Source organism: Apteryx rowi, unplaced genomic scaffold (genome assembly GCF_003343035.1).
Source record: "Apteryx rowi isolate R43461 unplaced genomic scaffold, aptRow1 scaffold_11, whole genome shotgun sequence".
Classification (NCBI taxonomy): domain Eukaryota; kingdom Metazoa; phylum Chordata; class Aves; order Apterygiformes; family Apterygidae; genus Apteryx; species Apteryx rowi.
The window spans coordinates 6,188,401-6,206,862 of NW_020447308.1; the positions used below are offsets into that span (position 1 = coordinate 6,188,401).

The 18,462-nt window shown below is 42.9% G+C and overlaps 1 protein-coding gene and 1 non-coding gene across 6 annotated transcripts in view; one reads left to right on the forward strand and one right to left on the reverse strand.

Annotated features, from left to right (window-relative positions):
• Nucleotides 1-17,856: 17,856 nt before the first annotated feature.
• On the reverse strand, nucleotides 17,857-17,928 carry TRNAQ-CUG. Its single transcript has one exon. It is a non-coding gene; the product is annotated as a tRNA-Gln (tRNA).
• A 250-nt stretch (nucleotides 17,929-18,178) lies between these two features.
• RAB11A (RAB11A, member RAS oncogene family) overlaps nucleotides 18,179-18,462 on the forward strand; it is a 37,777-nt gene continuing 37,493 nt past the window's right edge. For 2 of the 5 annotated variants that reach the window (XR_003255019.1, XM_026074938.1), the window contains exon 1: nucleotides 18,179-18,346. Coding sequence is in view for 3 of the 5 variants with exons in the window: in XM_026074938.1 (XP_025930723.1) it covers nucleotides 18,307-18,346 (40 nt within the window). In the remaining 2 variants the exon portion in view is untranslated. The remainder of the gene's footprint in view (nucleotides 18,347-18,462) is intronic. The other 3 variants (XR_003255020.1, XM_026074959.1, XM_026074950.1) reach the window with 3 other exon arrangements.

The following is an 18,462-nucleotide window of genomic DNA, read 5'->3' on the forward strand; positions in this document are numbered from 1 at the left end:
CCGCCGCGGGGAGACGCGGGCGCCCGGCGGGTCCCGCCGCTGCCCAGCGCCGCCCCTCACGGAGGGGAGAAGGGGGGGGGGGAAAGGCGCGTTATCCCCGCGCTGCTTAACGGCCGCCACCGCCCCCTTCCCCTCCTCAGCGAGGAGCCGGCGGCTCCTCCCTTCACCGTGAGGGGGGAGCAGCGTCAGCGACACCCCCCGCCCCTTCGTTACAGTTTAAAATTCAACGTATGGGGCCATTCGGTTGACTCTCCTCCCTCTCCGTCCCGCAGATCCCTCTCTCCTTCGCAGGTAGCACCTTTAATTTCACCAAAAATTAAATTCCCCCGGCCCAAACGCGACCTCCAGTCCTTTCTCTCACCTGCGGCGCCGAAATCAACAGGCCGCGGCGTGGGTGCCAGCGGGCTGGGAAGCCAGGGAAGGGAACACGGGGAGTTTTCCGCAGGCTTGATGTAACCCGCGCCAGGTTGTTGCATCAAAGGCTTTAAAAGAACCAGAGACAAAAATAATCCTGAAGAGCATGCGGCCAAGATGAGTGCAGTGTGTCAAGCGGCTGCCGCGTACAACGAAGCGAGCGTTACTGCTTGTACCGACACAAAAACACTGCTTCCCTGGCATTTTATGTACTGTAATCCTGTCTTTTATTTTTTTTTTTTGCCTATACACTATTTTTGAAGCCATGTTTAGGGATAGGCTCCAGGCATACCGTTTTGGCTTTGAATTCAAGCTTCCCTCAGTTCTGAATATTTGCAGCTGGGGTTTGGATGTGGTTCGTTAGGAAGGGAGAAAACTCATATAATGAGTTCTGAATTTGGACTGCAAACGCTTCAAACCTGCTACATTGGCTCGCCTCACCCTTCCTGACAACCCAATTGAATGGGAGAACGTCCAAGCCAAAAGTGCAAAATACTACTTCCCCCCCCCCCCCCAGTTTTATTAATAAAGCTATTTCCAGCAGCGACGCTGCCTCCGCTACCCCATCTCGCCCTGGTGCAGGAGGCGGAGTGGCTGGCGGACGCCCGCCAGCGTCTCACCTGGCCAAGGCCCCGCGCGCCGGCCTGCGCACGTAGGCAGCTTTGCGCTGCCGGGTTTGGGACCTGCGAGCTGGGGCTGCGCCTTCATTCTCAGCAGACAGCGTCCTGACCAGGGAATACGTCACGCAGGGACTGCAAAAAAAAAAAGAAAAGAAAAGAAAAAAACAAGAATAAACCCGTTTCTTGTTACTTCTGTATAAGATGAATTTCTAGCCACACCCAGAAAGACGTTTTATGTCTCAACGATATACAGTGGAATAAGCAGACAGATCAAGAATCCAGTAGCTCAGCATTTTGCAGCAGGCTGGTCTACAGTCTGCAGCGTGTCCTTACATCATGTAGTGATCTAGTAGACTTTTTCCCCAAATTCTATGATAGTTTCTGATATATTTTAATAGTAGAAGTGTTTTTCCAACAAATAAAAAAAGTCCATCTTGTGGCTTGTGTTAGTAAATTTGATATTAAATTCAAGCTATTCTGTGTTGTCTGCCCTTGCTCATTTTTCATGTAGGTATAATTTGTAGGTTTCAGTGTTAACATCCAAGATGTAGGAACAGGGTCTGTTCCTGATTCTAGGAGTATTTTTTCAGTTGCCTGTAAACTGAGGCAAAATCATTTATTGTTTTATGAATGGTTCACATTTCTGAATTTAGGTTCCTAACCATTGGAATATTCTTGACTATTTCTAGTGGGAACTTAAATTTTACAGAAACTCCATTCTTAAACATCCTGTGGCAGTTTCCATACTTTGAGCTATATGTAATAGGTAAAACTTTATGTAGATACCTCTGATTTGCTGTTAATTTATAGCCCAGCATGTTTACTTCCCTCCACCAATTCTGTCCTTCTGGTATTTATCTGCAGTTAATTACATATTGTGTCAATGTCAACAAATTTAGTCAGGGATCGGGAGTTTACTGTGGAAGGCATAATAGAAATACCAAACAAAATGATGGTTCCTGCCCAGTCCTACCATCATAGCTGACCACACTACGTATCTGTCCTGTCTTGCTCAGTCTTGTGCCTCCCCCTCCGTCTCACTCTATTCCACCAAGCCTCTTCTGCTTTCTCCCTGTGACCTACCTGCTGCTCACTCAATGCTGTTAGCTGTGGCACAATTTATTCCCCGAGTCCCCGCTAGCGCATTTAATCGTAGTGCTCCGTTTCATTATTAGCTTGTCATCACCTCTATCAAGTCACCTTTCCTAACTTATATCCAGCCTGAAAGCTTTCCTGTATAGCTTGTCATCGATTTTCCACATTAAGACTTGTCTAATGGCATGTGCGAAAGGGTCTATGAGAAACAATGAATATAGTATTTGTTTCTGAATAAAGAGCAGCATCAGTGAATAGCGTTACTGTAGAGGCAGAGACAGCTACACTGTGTGCACGGCTCCTGCAGGCTCATTGCACAGAAACTTCTCTACATGTCAGTAAGCAAAGCCTTTCCCTTTGCAGGGACGTTAGGGATCTCTAGGCAGCCGTCTCTTTGCATGGCTATGGAGACTGACCCAAAGTTCATTAAGTCAGTAGAAATCTTCCTATTAATTCCAATGAGTGTTGGATCAGATTCTTACTGTGCAGAGCAAGTTAATTAAACAAGCCAGTGACTGCATGTACTGCAGGTGGGCAGGCAACGTGAATGCTTAATGTGGTGTTCTGCCGCCTGTGAAGTACAGGGTGGAGCACTGTCAGTCGTATTTAGCCTCCCCAAGAGGGCAGCTAGGGAGATTCACAGGGTTTCTATCGACTGGCAACCACAGAACCATTTTTTTTCCCGTGTTGCAAACCAAAATTTCTAGTTTGTGGTACTAAAGTCATTTTCAAAGCATGGTTTAGTTTATTTTAAGTGCATTTTACACATGGGTAAATTGAAGCAAGGCAGAGGATAAGTGGCAGGTGGTTAGTGACGGAGCCGGGAATAGAATGTAGAACTTCCCTATCCCAGGACACAGCTTTAACAGTCTTTGTCCCAGGATTGTGAGATTTGACTACTTAYAATTCATGAGGCTTCAGCAGTGCTCAAAAAAAAATAATAAAATAAATAAATAAAAAAAATATATATATATATTACTGTTCCCAGTATTTCCTGGCAGAAACTGGCTTCCATAGACAAAACTACTTCAGTTTAAGTGAGCAATTTGGGGCTTAATCTGGCCATCTTCTTACCAATTTTATTCCTTTTTAACTCACTTGTGCACTACTATGTGCACTGTTSATTTATGTTTACATGAGGGGAGAAGGAGGCTCCAAAAGCACCTAACAACATCTTTCAAAGAGACATGGCATATCTGTAACCTTGGTAAAAAATAACTGTAAAGATAMGGATATTGGATAATTATAAACCATGTAACTGACAGAACAACATTCTGCATTTCAGAGGATGAAACCCACTTTACCAAGCAATAATGGATCTACATCTTGAGGGTTATGCAATGAAATGGAGGCTTTGGCAAGCTAGAATCACACTGAAGACAGCATTTTCATGATTTTTTTAAAAATATATGCATATTTTAAAATCTAAGAACTTATCCCTTATGACATAAGGAGACTGTCCCTGCTTGGAATGATTACATTCTAGGACAGATTATGAAATAAACTATTTAAGTATTATGATGCAGCAGTACAGTGGTGCAGATACCTTTCCTTTTTCTGCTTCAAGTCTTTCTGAAAGCCTTTTGCACTCCAGGAAAACTACTGCTTATAAATTATAAAAGAGGCAATAGAATATCATGCATGTATGCAAAAAAAAAAAAAAAAAGGAAGTCTCACACCCTCCTCTAGATAGAGAACTTATTGAAGCAGCTAAAAATATGGGGAAATAAGGGGAATATGGGGAAATAAGGCAAACACAGGGCCTGATCCAAAGGTGGCCACTGAACTCAGCAGAAGCACTGCAGGGGGTTTCACTAGGCAGAGTCACATGTGCCATGAACTACAATTCACAAAATGCAAATAAAGAATTTTATTGTGTATGAGCAAGGATGAAGTCTAATTCCAGTGTCTAGGCATCCCACATGTGTACTTGCACTAGAGTAAAATAAGCAGATTTTTCTCCAGCAGGTAGACTTTCTCAGCAAGGATTTATTGCCAATATTTATGCAGGAGTTTATAGTCTCAAGAGTACAGAAATGCTGGGAAACAAAAAAGAAAGAAAATGTATCCAAAGAGGAGATCCAAATGTTTCAGAGTCTTTTCTATAAAAAAAAATCTGATGCAAACTCATTATCATTTCACTTTTCAGTGCTGATTTGTTTCCTCAGAATTTCAGTGTGCGTCTGAGAATTTAAACTATGCATCACAAAATTTTTCTCAGCAAAGGCTAAAACTATTCAYGAGGTATTGCAGCATTGCAGCAACTATCAAATATCAAATTATGGAAGTGTACTGGCTGGGCATTGGTATTAACTGGTGGGAAAACAATTGCCATTGTGCTTTGCTTTGTTGCTGTGAGTAGGGGTATTAAGCAAGCAATGCCATACCTCTTCTCCTGTTGCTAGTAGGCAAGTAAATATGTACAGCTGGGGCATACTTCTGGAATGGCTCTTCCCATGGATGCTGGAAGCTCTGAAACAAATGTTTGCAGCAGATTTTTGAGAAGGGGAACAACAGAAGGGTTGCTTGAAAAGGGTCCAAGTCCTTATGCACATACCAAAGACAACCTGTTGTCTGGTCCAGCACTAACCTGTTCTAAGTATTGCTCTCATCAGTAAAGCAAGGGAACAAAAGCATCTCTTTATGGAGTAATATCYGGAAGGAAATTATGCATGCAGATTCTCCAGCAAAAATAACAGCCTCAGGCTGTGAATGTACACGCTGATATTGCTGTTCTATTGCTATTTGCCAGCAGCCCTGTAACCTTAGGGGTGACAGTAAGGACTTCACTGTTATCACTGCTGTTTGTGCGTGCTACAGGCTCCTTGAAGGTTCAGACTCATGCTTTTTGACCCATCGGGAAGTGATTTCCACATTCAAGCAAAAGTTTGCTGTATCAGGCCAATTCATCATCCAGACTCATACCAAGTGATATTATGGTGTTGTGGGCACCTTCTCTCAAATCAGATATAAACCACTTTTCATCACTAAAGATCTCAGTTCCCTATTTTTTGCACTTACATTTATCCTCAAATCATGGCTACATGAAGTAACTATATTTCACATATCTCACCATTCCATGCAATTTTCTCTGGCTCAGATACTTACCGAAGGCTCTAAACTCCTGTGTAGTCCTGCTATTTAAAGTTCTTGTATTTTGTTCTAGAGATTAGTACATATCATGGGTTAACTGAAGTGTATCTGTCAGTTAACTACTCAGGAGTATTATTAGGCTTAATTAATGTTTGTAGAATATCACTGAGATCCTCAAGAGAAGCAGCTATAGAAGTGCCAAGTATTGTAATTAATTTAAAACTATCTCATTTTTGAGTAATGGGCTAACAACTTGGTATACTTGAGCTGAGATTCTCCAAGTAAAACTAATTTATTTGCTTAGACAAAAAACTTTCTGAAACCTGCATTTCCATTTACTACTACCACTATATGATTCATTTTGATTTTCATTATCCTTTGATCCAGGCACATAACGTATTTTTCTTTAATTAAGGAAACATTGGTCAGCGTATGTTAGTCATGTTAAAACAGAACAACCGTCAAAATAACGAACATCATAAACTCAAAGACAATCTACATCACCATTCGCCTTCAATTTATTAAATATTTAAACCATAAAGCCTGTAATTAACATTATGGAATCACATCCACATTTATAATATAAGGCATCTCATTTACATAAGTAGCCATTATCTGGAAATAAAACAAGATCATTTAAGCTCAGAAGACTGACAAATCAGTTTGAGAGTTGTCAAGATGCACCAAAGAGATTTGCTAGACTCCCTGTTTGAAACTGTTCTGAGATAAAAARTTCTATTCCAAAACAAGCTCAAACAAGACACCTCTCTGGAAATACAAGCAGTACTCCGTCCAAATGACATCACTGAAAAGAGCAGTTATTTTGTACGGTGAGAAAGCATTGGGTCACTCTAATTGTCATGGAGGGTTTCCAAGAAATTGCATCTGACACATCTGTACCTAAAATCTGACCYAAAATGTAGCTAATGTTCTCACAACATAGCTTTACTGCTTTTCTGAAGCCTTAGGAAAGGATTTAAAAATATTTTTAATATCTTTCACCTACTCAGAAAATATAGTRCAAATAAAAGGAAGAAGAAAAATGGCACTTCAGTGTTTCATTTGCAGACTAGATTCATCATTCCTCCAGTATTAGCTAGAGAGTCATGGGTATTTAAAAAAAAAAAAAGCCCTGGCTGACTAAAAGCCAGGAGCCGTCTCTTCTCTAGATCTCAGGCCTCACTGTCAATGATTTTGTCATTCAAGACCCTCATCTTTCATTATTAGAGGTTTTTTTCTAGCTAGAAATAAAAACACCAATTTTACAAAGACTACAGCTGGTTGAGAACATATTCAAAAACCTTGTGATTGCACTACGAAGTCAGACCTGTGCCTATCTGTCTTCTTTCAGCAAAAGATACTTCTTTAAAGTGCAAGTGTAAGTGCAAGCCCACTAGAGTGAGGAGATAAACCACAGTCTACCCTATTCGGACAATTTTCCTACTAATTCCTAAGGAATGGGGGTTGGCTCGCGTACTGAGTCATGAGGATTTAATCTCAAAACAGATATTTTTAGTATCTGTTATTTTATCTTGGGTGCTTTTAAAATCAGTGTCCAACTCCTCTCCTAATTATCTGAAATTCTTTTCTTCTGTAACTGCTTTGGAATGTTCCCTTATTATCCTATTACAGTTACTGGCCTTATTATATTGGTCTATCCATATATTATATTGGTCCCTAATTATACTGGTCTATCCATTTGGTGAAGTAAGCATGTGCTTGGTTAAAATGTGAGCAACTGCTCAGAAACAGGCAAAACAGAGTAACAACATGAAATCTCACTAGTGAGTCGCCACGAATACGGGTCARATCAAAGCTGCTGCCCTTTTCTGAGCGCTCTGATGATTTGGTGCGGCTTACCCRGAAGAGCCCCTGACCTCTGCAGACCCCTCTTGCAGTCTGAACTCCCTTGACTCTTTACATTTGTATTCCTTTGCCATAATAGCTCTGCCAAATCCAAAATGAACATTTAGAGGATATAAACAATTTCTTAGCAACTGGTCYACAACCTGGAGCTGACAGAGGAGATCAGAGTGAACACAAACCAAAGCACATTGCGAATATAATACAAAACCTGTTTGTTTACCCCGAGCTGCCCCAAATCATACCAAACATCTGCTCCATCTCACATATATCTCAACAGTAACCTGCTAACAGCAGAAAAGAGAAAGAATATGTACCCTTCATACCTGGGGGAGGCACTTAGCTGCTGCAGTGAGGAGCTCTATAAAATGATGTAGGCAGAGAGAACTGTGGATTAATTAGAGACTGCTTGATCACCKCCTTGAAAAAGTATGGCCAAACGTTGATGTAATGGAAGTAATTCCTTTAATCAAGTTTGAATTTGACTCATAAAGACAGCASAAAACTGTCTTGATATATGGCAAATTCTTTAAATCACAGTCTGACTTGTAATACAAAAAAGAATACTTCCAATATAAATAATGAGATTGGAGGAAATGTCCTTGGCAAGTCAATTTGTTCCATGCTGCTGATGGTTCCTGTTAGTGACAGGGATTTTTTTCAAGGAGGAAACAATAGAAAACAGATGCAAAAACATTTACCAGAAGGCCAGGGAGTGGCAGCTTTTCCAACATGTCAATTTAAAAGCGTATTAATTATTAAACTGAATTAATTTTTATTATAAAGAAGCCTTGTTAAGCCATCTCTTCCACCCTGCTTCCTACTGGGTTATCCCTTAGGGTCTAAATCTAAGTACTGATCTCTATTTCAAATACTTCTAAAGCTAAATATTTACTTATCTATTCATAGTACCAATAGGCTACTTTCTGAATATCTTGATTACACCCCTGCCAGGAATTCACCCAAAGAATTGTGCTCACCTCCTCCACATTCCCATACTAAGCTCCCAGCTCCCACAAGCTTAATCCTTTTTTCACCTCTTCCTCTCTTTCAGCTTTGTACCTTTTGTGGTGTATTTGCAGATGCTTCAGGCAATTTCCATCAATGCATACATCAAATCCATCTTTTTTTTCCCGCAAATCTGTCCTCCTCATAAAGTCCCTCATATCTTCATCTTCAACAGCTTTGCTCTTTTCTTTTTCATGCATTGTGTTGACCATGCTTATCTTGGCTTTAGGGAAAGGAAAGTGACTTAGCTTTAGGTCTACAGGTTTCATATGGAAGATCAGATTCTCCAAAGGATTTATATGCCTACTTCCCCTGGTGTCAATGCTGCTAAGTGGCTATTTCCTTCAAGGATGTRGGCCTTAATGCTTAYGATCATCAGCTGTAGCAGGACTACTCGTGGAACCACTGTGCCTGATATTTGCATTTTTCAAGTCAATTCCACATTTGCAAATGCCATAGATTTATGGTGCTATCAACATTTTAAATGTAGCAATAATAGTTACCTACATATCTGCTATAAGCATACATGTAGAGAGCCTGCTGGGAGGGGGTGCAATGCACCAGCCGCTGGGGTAGTTACAAAACTGAGCCCAGTGGTGCTCATTTTCCTTCATAATATTATGTGAAATGCTGCAAACACTAGTGGAGCCACTGCTGCTCTGAAACCTTTCATTTCCCTTAAGGCCATATATAACCATGTCTACCAGACTGTCATTTTTAGTCTCCAGTATCAACCCTGTCTACAGGGCCAGAAGAACCATTGCAAAACTATCCTTTTTTGTTACTGTTAAAACCTCAAAACAAAAACATCTGTGTTAAGATTTACTTTCAGTAAAATTTTTCATTTGTACTTCATAGAGGAAAAAGAACTCTGTCTTTTAAGGAATAATCCTATTGCCCAGGGTCTTGCCTCTAATGGAAATACATGTTGATCTAAATGCATCAGTGTAAAAATCAGCCTAGTCAAACTAGCTCAGAGCCCTAGTAAAGATAAAGTTCTGTTTTAACACTTGCGTGTATTCAGATTAAAGTTATAATTTACAGTAGCTAATAAGTAAATATAAAAAGGAATTAGACCGGCCAAGGTGCACCTATATTACTGAACACAGAGCGTTTAGTGTAATTGATTTTTAACTTGGTAGTTAAGGGTTTTCTTCTGTAGCATATTCAAGGCCTTAGAAGAATACACTGGGTTTGGATATAGTGCTGCTTATTTCTTGGTGTGCTAGAAACAGCATGCAAAAGATGAACACACAAACTAACACCTTCACTCTGCCAATAACACAAAGGGACGCGGCTGAAGTAAATGAAAAATTGCTCCACAGAAATGTGTCTCAGCAGATGCTAATTCACATTTTTCACCTCCAGACTGCAATTAATGCCGAGCGCGTCATTTAACTATCGTTCAGTTGATGTAATGTAACTGCATCGCATTGACTGTCCCAGTCRAAAGGGCAGGTCAAATTTGAAAGGACTCTACGGAAAGGCCAATGAACAACAATACATTAATGATATTTAAATTAATCTTTACAGAGCTGTAGTAATGGCGCATTTCTTAAATTATTTTGTACACTGCCATTTTCTTCTTGTGAGGGGGGAATGACTAATGCACGTACTGAAAAATTCAAGTGAGTTCTTAGAAAGAACAATATTTTGCTTGATCATTCATAACCAAATACGTAAAACACTACTCACTGTATCGCTATTGCGCAGCTTGTATTAGATCTCCATAGTTACGTGTGGCATAACAAGTACAAAAAAGAAGTGTCTTTGCAGGGCTGATAAGCAGGCAGGAAGCAAGCGAACATCTGCTACAGCTTTAGATGGTTTTGCCTTCAGCAACTGCTGAAAAACTTCAGGCTGCATTCCTCGTACTTCTTGCTTGGCCTTTGACACYAGCAGCTGTTGAACAGAAGATGTAAAATGTTATACCTAAAGAAAAGGAGGTACGGCATTTTCTACAGAAGTATTGGGCTATTTAATGGATGTTTTTCTTTCCATTTGCTGATCACTAGAAACACAGGATAGCAGACAGTGTAGATGGAGTTATCTCCTGAAGGTCAGCCACTTCCTATTTTACAACTGTTTTTTTTTCTAATGCTGTGTTTTCCTTTCCAAAACTGCTTTGTTTTGTTTTGTTTTGTTCTGTTTTGGACACCAAAGACAATTGCACYGTATACTGAATAGCAATTAGAATCATTGTAAGGAAACCATGTGTTTCCCTCAGTCGGAGCTGGGGCTTCCAGCCCAGGGAATCTGTCTTGTTGGGGCGTAGCAGCATTTCTATAGCGTGGACAGCCAGGGAACAGAGAGTTACACCAAACAAATATCAATCAATTTCCAGCAAACTATTTCTTTCTTCAAAGAAAGAGCTGTTGAACATGATGTTTTAAAAATGAACGCAGCCACACAGTGCAGATTCTCTGCTTGTGTATATGGAGGAAATCTCTGCTCCAGACAGCTCAGCAGTTCTCCACCTACATCATATTCTTATTCGTATGGAAAACTATGAACAGAGAACAACTGACAGCAAGATATCTCTTAGAGGAYTGAGGCCCATGTACTGTAAATGTATCTTCATGTACTTCCTCTGAGATTGTAACTTTCCCTAGGAAATTACAACAGTTGTGATGAAATCGTATTTATCCATATATGGTAGGTCCTCTGGGTCTGACACAATGAAACGAAAATGGGTTTCAGAGGAACAATGGGAAAGACGAAGACACTACTCCAGACTTATGTAAGTGCGGCCGAGAAGAGAATTTTGCCCAGAAATTCAATGATGTTCTGTGCTTTGGAGTCCTATGCAGTTTTTTGTATGTTCTGTTCTTAACCTGCAGATGGATGCTATTTTGCCAAAAAACAAATGAAATGCAAAGATGACTTCAAACATTTGCAGGAACCATACTGACACTCAAAATAAAGAAACAYCAAATAACTTTCCTAGTGAGATCATGAAAGCAGAGAGATGCTGATCAAAGCAAGAAAATACAAGCCTGTTACTCCATCTCTCATATAAGATATTTTTTCATATCTAGGACCAGGAGCTTATCTGGCACAGAGATGTTCAGAGAGTTACAAATACAGTATATGAGGTGGATACTTCAGCAGTATTTAAATAGTTAAATATGGAAAAATCCACAAAGACATTCAGTTTAAACCCTTGAGACTGGTGAATGACTGACTCAGGTTGTTATTGTTCTTATATAATAATAACAGCAACAGCAACAACAACAATAGTAACGTTCATTATGGTAGAGTTTTACCATAATCCTGTGCACACAAACATGGAACAGCAGATTGTATCTGCTCCAAAGAATGTACCATCCAACAGCTTAAAAAAAAAAAGATGAAAAATACTGACTGAGTTTGTGCTAGTGGCAAATATCTTCGTAGTTCTGTGGTTTTGGAKGGGTTTGATTGCTTTAAGCCAAGAGGAGTAGCCAAGCATGAAGCTAATCTATATAAAGCAGGAATGACTGCAGTATTTGCATAATCATAATGTTATTATTTTCTCGATTTCACAAAGAAATGACTTTTTCAACTGTGTTCATATTAGAATAATTAAATAGGTCTTGAACTGCRTGCACATTGCACCTAACCAGCTTGGAAACTGGCTAAAACTTGAAACAATCTTTAGTAGAACTGCAGATTCAATGCATCCATTCCCATTAATTCAGTGTCAGAGGAAGCACATTGGTACCTGTCTGAAGTGCGCGTGTTCCCTGAGAGACTTTCAAATTTCTGCCTTCTTTCTTCCCTGTGCCCTCCAGACATCAGAAACCAGGTCAGAATAGGGGAAAAGTGGTCTAGTTGCCCAATAAAATTAAGCCAGTTTTCAGGTATCCCATATCCTGGGTAAGTTACACAAACCCTTGACCAAATCCAAGCCATCCCAAACTCTATCCCCTCCGTTGCTCCGAGTTCCTTGTTTCACCCATGATGACCCAGATCTCCAGGATACATCTCCRTTCCAGGGCTGAGAAACCCAGGCAAGCTGAGAAGGACCGTCTTTTAGCCTGCCAAAACCGTAAGCCATTAATTCTGCACAGTGATGAGATAATATTAATGACTAATCATAATTAACAGTGCATTTTCAACCAACCAGAATCCTTGATCAAGCCAGGCTCTATGAACTGCGCTGTTACCTGAACATCTTGCATGTCTTGCTTACTGCACAGCTGGCTAGTGAGAAAAATCTTGTCCCCGAAGGTTTGCTCAAGCACATGAAACACGCTCTTAGCATCCCAAAGGTGTACATACTCACAGAGCTGAGAGTGCAACCTGTCTGACTGCAGCTTTCCAGAGAATGAAGCATGAAAGAGGCAATGGGTTATGAGATTAGCCCCCACAGAAGGAGACTCTTGCTTGGAATATCAACACATCTTTTCAGTCTCTCTCTTTGAGACTGTTTGTGCTTTTATCAGATTTTCAGTTTGCTGCTTAAGCTACAGGACCAGATGGCTCCCATGCATAATGCACTGAATCATGGCAAGGCTTGAGGTATTTGTTATGTATAGCAGCAAACATGCGCTGGACCAGGTTACACTCTATTTCACAGCGAGCATATGGTGCATGCTGCATATAGATGGTACTACAGCAGGTATCTATGTATACCATATAGTCAAAAGATTGGAGCATCTTTTCTTCTTGCAGGTTGTCAGGAAAATGACTGTCATGCCTTCAACACAAAGAGCAAGAAATATAGGCAGTAATGCAACACATGGCATGGGACAGATGCTAGGCACTTCCCATGATGCAAGACGCCTGAAGGCAAGGAATTGTGGTGGGCCAAGGACACGAGGCTGTTGTTCCCCATCTGATTTCCCCTTGCAGCTGGTGATTAAGCTGGTGCTGACACCTTGCCTGGTGCCTATTTGCACAGCCAAGAGCTGTGGGCAGTACTTCTGGCCATGAAGCACCTAGTGAAAAGGAGATAAACTCATTGTTTGAGAGCATCCTTGTCTCCTGCATTTTTTAAATGGAAGACGAATCTGCTTTTCTCCTCATTCGCCTCCTGTAGATCTGGGGTAAATTCAAGATGTGGCACCCCTGTGAAACCAGAGTGAATGACAGGGGAATGCTCAAATGCAACAACCAGTGCTTGGCAGAGGGATAAGTCTATAGTACTTATACAGAATGTGATTTGTGCTTCCATGACAAGACCCAGAAAATCACTTTGTAGTTGCCCGTCACTGATACACTGCGAATATCCACCTCTGATCAACAAAAGCACAGGAAAAATGAAAAAAGCTTTTTATACATCTATAGAGATGATTGTTTTGGAGAAGTCTAGATTATCAGGCTAGGATTCAGTGCAAGGAAGAAATCACAAGGTGACTGAGGGACGTGTAGTTTCCCAAACAGCACAACTTGATACAGTGTGTGCACTCCAGGTTGCACGACGAAGGAGCAGCCAAGCAGCTGGCTACTACTGAGTAGTTCTGGCTGCACTCTCAATATCTTCTGGGATGAGAAAATCATCCTTTAGCTGTTCTGCAGGCTGCTTCTCTTTGCATGCATTTGACCTCCCCGCTGTGCACGCAGGGGCAGGACACCGAGTGAGTGGGTGCCGCGCTGGCTGCGCAGACCGGCACGAGTGCTGGCAGGCAGCGAGCGGCTCTGATTAAGGATGCACATTGCCACCACCTTTAAGGTCAGCACTGGATGCACTTCAGCAGTCCTATAAATAGGTGCCCAAGGCTGACTAAGGAGAGGATTTGGCTCTGATGGATCTTGTTTAGAGCTCCCAAGGGAGGAAGGCAGATTCTTTTCCTTTTTCTTTTCCAGTCTCTAACCTTGAGATGGTCTCTGTGGGAAACATGAGTGGCATTTGCCAAAAGAGCTGCCACTATGGGTCAGATGTCCTGCTGTGTTGCAAAAAACCATACATACATGTTTCTTCAACCTGAAAGCTCGGATCTAGTTCTGCTAAAGAATCAAACTAATTCCTCTCTGCCAAAGCTAGGAAACAAAAAAACCCCTTGAGCCTAATTACTTGAAAACAGTAGGACACCTAGTGGATTTATAAGGCATATCTTTGGGATTATTAGCCACATTTTGTCATTTTCTTGGCAAAACAAACTATTAACATATTTATAAAGGAATTATTGAAATATCAGGGTTTCTATTTAATAAAATTCATCTTTTTATAGCTGTTACAACCTCCAGTTTGCCTGGAGAAGTTATTGCACCCTATAAAAAAACAATGAGTATTGTCTGAATGGCTTGAGAAAAATCATTATGGGGAACAGGATGGCTCCCAAAGTCCGGGAGCAGGAGGAAGGGTATTCTGCCAGATCAAAGACATCCCAGTTGTTCCATCTGACAGCTCTCTAATGATCTTAATGAGCAAAGTTTTGCAGTCACAGCCCRGCTCCCAGGAGAACCGCACGGCTTCACAATAAGCATCTCCATGCCGAGCACAACCAGCCAGCTCTGTCGKTTTTTTCAGCAGTGAGTGAATTGGCCACAGAAATCAAACTGCCTTCTTCGCTCCCCTGGGCTGACTCTTCGAATCCAAATTAGACGATGACGGGCAGTGTGATAACRCTTGCCCGCCGACACTCTGTTTGCCTGGTAGCGACTCTCCAATTAAACATACCAACATCAAATAGATTTTGGCCACGGGTGGGAAATAGAAGCCCGTGGCAGGGTCTAGTAAGAGGAAGAAGGTTCCGAGCCGTGTCTCAGAAATTATTTCTTGGCCAGCAGTTATGGTGGAGCTGCCAGTATCATCTCGCTAACACGTCTCTGGAGGCAGCGGACGCAGCCGGGGAGATGCGCGCCGAGTCCAAAATGGAGGCAGGAAACCGATGACTTCACTTTGCCAGTCATCACGAGAAACCCCGAGTCACTGAGCCTGTTGCGTATGATTCCTGTTCCCAAAGCGTGGTGAAAGCGGGTCTTCCTTTCGGCTTACCAGAATGCCATTCTAGCACAAAAATGGTTCCAGCAGATTGTTCATCTTTTCTTGAGCTGCTCCCTTCTCCAGCTTTCTTCAGATCCCCAGAAAACAGCAAAACTGGGATGAGGTGAGGCTTTAGAAAGATCCAGATGATCCTTTGTCATTCCAGCTCCAGAGTTAGGAAGGAAAAGGCTGATTTACAGAAAATGTTTTTGATTGGGTCCATTTCTTTTTATATGAGCTGTAGAACTAGAAGAAGAATAGAGTGTATCCTGGAATTCAAATAAGTTCTCAAAAGAAAAAATTCTCTCTACTCCATGCATTTTTATTACCCCTGCCTCTGGCGGGGAACTGTCTGAAAACAGAACTCCTTGTACATCGCAGACCCTTTGCTTTGGTCCAGAGCTCTAAAAAGAGAAGTCTGTTATTTCAATGGATGGATTTTATACTTAAGCTTTCTTTTTCTGATTGACTTATGTCAAGCTGGGAATAGTGAGTGCTAAAAGCCTGCTTTTCTTCTCTAATTTGACTGCTGGATTGGAAAGCTTGAATTATCTCTTCATAATTGCAATGATTCATGGTTTGTTAGAAAATTGGAAAGTATTGTTTGGATTTCCCCCTTAGGAAATAGTTCTCCTCTGATAGAACAGGGTAGGTTGTGGGGCTTCGCTTTTGTCCTTCCTGCCTTCTGACAGGGCAAGCTGGTGGCTCCTTTCATCTGGGAAACAGGAATTTGGGTCAGCAGCCATTCAAGGACAATCTGAATTATTGTGACTTCTACTCCAAATCATTCCCTGAGCTGCCAATTTAATGGGCTTTGCAAAGTGTGGACGGAGAATACAGAGTCAGAAAATCTGGGACCAGCAGCTGAACTACTGCCCATCCTTATTTCAATTCCTTCTATTTCCATGTCAAATCCAACTAGTGCTTTCTGCAAAGAGACCTTGACCTTGTTGTGGGAAAGCCAGAACCACCAAAGATGGGGGCAAAACTCCCCTTACTATTTTTAGGCAGGGATTTCTCTTGGGGTTGCAGGAGTAGGTGGCAGGAGCAAAGTGGGAGGATGAAGCAGGAGTGTGCGGGGGAAGTCGGATGCACGGTCCCTGAGGCTGAGCAGGTCTGAGCCGACAGCCCTGACACACACACCTGCACATTAAATGTGCTGCCGAGGCAAAACCTTGGGCCCTTTTGGCCGCTGGTGTGTGAATTTCCAGAAGAGAACCATAAATATGCAGTTATGAGTGTGACCTCTGCTTCTTTTTTTCGCTAAATTAAACAGCTGAGTATCAGTCCTTGTCTCTGCTCCAGTTGCTTGGAACGTGCTGCCTCCACAAATGGTCGTTTCTAAGCACAAACTGAGGAATGAAGAGACAGTGAAAATTCAGGGTTTGCAATGAATTTAGTGTTTCCACAAGTACGGCACTAATGGCAATTAATGCAGCAGAAATTCCAGTGCTGAATGACTTTCTTCACATTAAAAGCTGTCAGTCCCATAGCACACAGCCCTCTGTTATTGCAGCCCTGACCTCTGCTTCTTGGCCACGTTTCATACGAGCGGGACGTGTCCCCGGCCATCCCGTAACGCAGCAGCACGCTCTAGGAGGGGACACAAAGAAGGAGCAGAACAGCTAAAACAGTCTTTACCAGCAATAGCATTTCCTGAAGGTTTGTATCTTCTCACCTGGGCTTGCACGATCAGGAACAGAATTAATCCAGGACTGACCAGAATACATGGCTTTTTAATTTCTAGAGCTCCCTGCTAGTCCAATGCTATTCTCATTTACTGCTATCACTTTTCTCCTGTTTAGATACATGGTTCTTTCCGCTATTTCAGTTTTGCCTCTCTGCACCATGAAAAACCTAATCGCAAATGATCAAATGCATTTAAATGGCTTAGCTAGAAATAAACCCTGCTACTACTCACGTACATGGCAATCTGCTGAAATTTTCATATTGCAATACATGATTGACAAAAATGCCTCAGCTTTGCAATGCCTTGTTTAATTTTGACAAGTTGTAACTGTACAGCAGCATAGGGGCCGTGACTTTTAACTCAGCCAGAAAAGACATTCTCCTTACTTTGTGCCTTAAAATCTCATGTAGGACTAGCCAGTTCCAGATTAGGAACATCTGCAGCTTGGTGCAAGAGGAAGTGACTCTTACACATATGAAAAATGTAAATAAAGGGTGTTTCCAGGTTCTCAGCTGACAAGCAGAATCCAAAGCGCCAAAATGAAACAACTCTTACAGAAGGGCAACTAAAAATACTTCAAATGGGTTATTTTTATTTTTATTTTTAAATAATAGCATCTTTGAAGGGTGAAACTAGGCCTGAGAAATGTCAAGTTAAAATTAACAGTTTTTTAATGACAAAGTTCAGTGGCAGCCTGAAAATAGGATGTGAGATGGAAACCTTAACTACAGAGCTATAAATATACCACAGCCTCTACACACACAAGAAGCCATTATTAATTTTAATTCACGACTCGCTGCATTGAGATAACTTCAGAGAATGGAATAGCAGGAGCAGCCCAGCATTTCCAGACTCCTTTTGCGCATCCGGGGTTCATCCGGAGATAAAAAGGTTCAATGCAGAGATCGTTACGTGCCCCCACCTTGCAGGGCTGGGGTTTTCTCCTCCTTGGTACCGTCCTTGGCCCGCGGAGACAGGACGATGGCGAAAGGACTAGTGGGCTAAAGTCAAGACAAAGCGTGAGGTGTTATCGTTAAGCGCGGCCCTGTGTATATGGAGCAACACGCAGGGGAGGGGAGGAAGGAGGGTGTCTGGCCACGGCTCAGGCAGAGGATGTACAACAGTGAAAGGGGGAAATAGGAAGGGGGGGGAAAAAAAAATCCAGGTTCCACCGAGATTTGAACTCGGATCGCTGGATTCAGAGTCCAGAGTGCTAACCATTACACCATGGAACCGCTACGGGAGCAGCTTGCCCCGCCCGCCTCTAATGCTTCTCGCGCCCGCTCGGCGGCGGCGGGGCAGCGGCGGCGGGGCGACGAGGGGGGCGGCCCGGGCGAGGGAAATCCTCTGAGGGGCGGCACGGGACGGCGCGGCGAGGTGCGGCACCGCCCGGCCGGCGCCGCCGCGCCTTTAAGGCGGAGGTGGGCGGGGTCATGGCGGCTGCCGGAAGCGGCGTGTGCCGCCGCGGCGCTGCCCCGGAAGCATCTCGCCGTGGGTGGGCGGAGCGCGGAGGGCGGAAGCGCTGCGGCGGCTGCAGGGAGGGTCCGGCTCCCGCTCCCGCTCCCCGTCCCGGTCCTCGGCCTCCCGCCGCGCCTCCCTCGGCGCACCGCACCATGGGCACCCGCGACGACGAGTACGACTATCTCTTCAAAGGTAACGGCCGCGCCCGCTCGTCCCTGTGGCAACCGGCGGGGTCACCTTCCCGGGGCGGGGAGCCGGGGCCTGGCGGCGCGGCGTGGGGGGGCAGTGGCCTCCTCACGGGAGCGCCC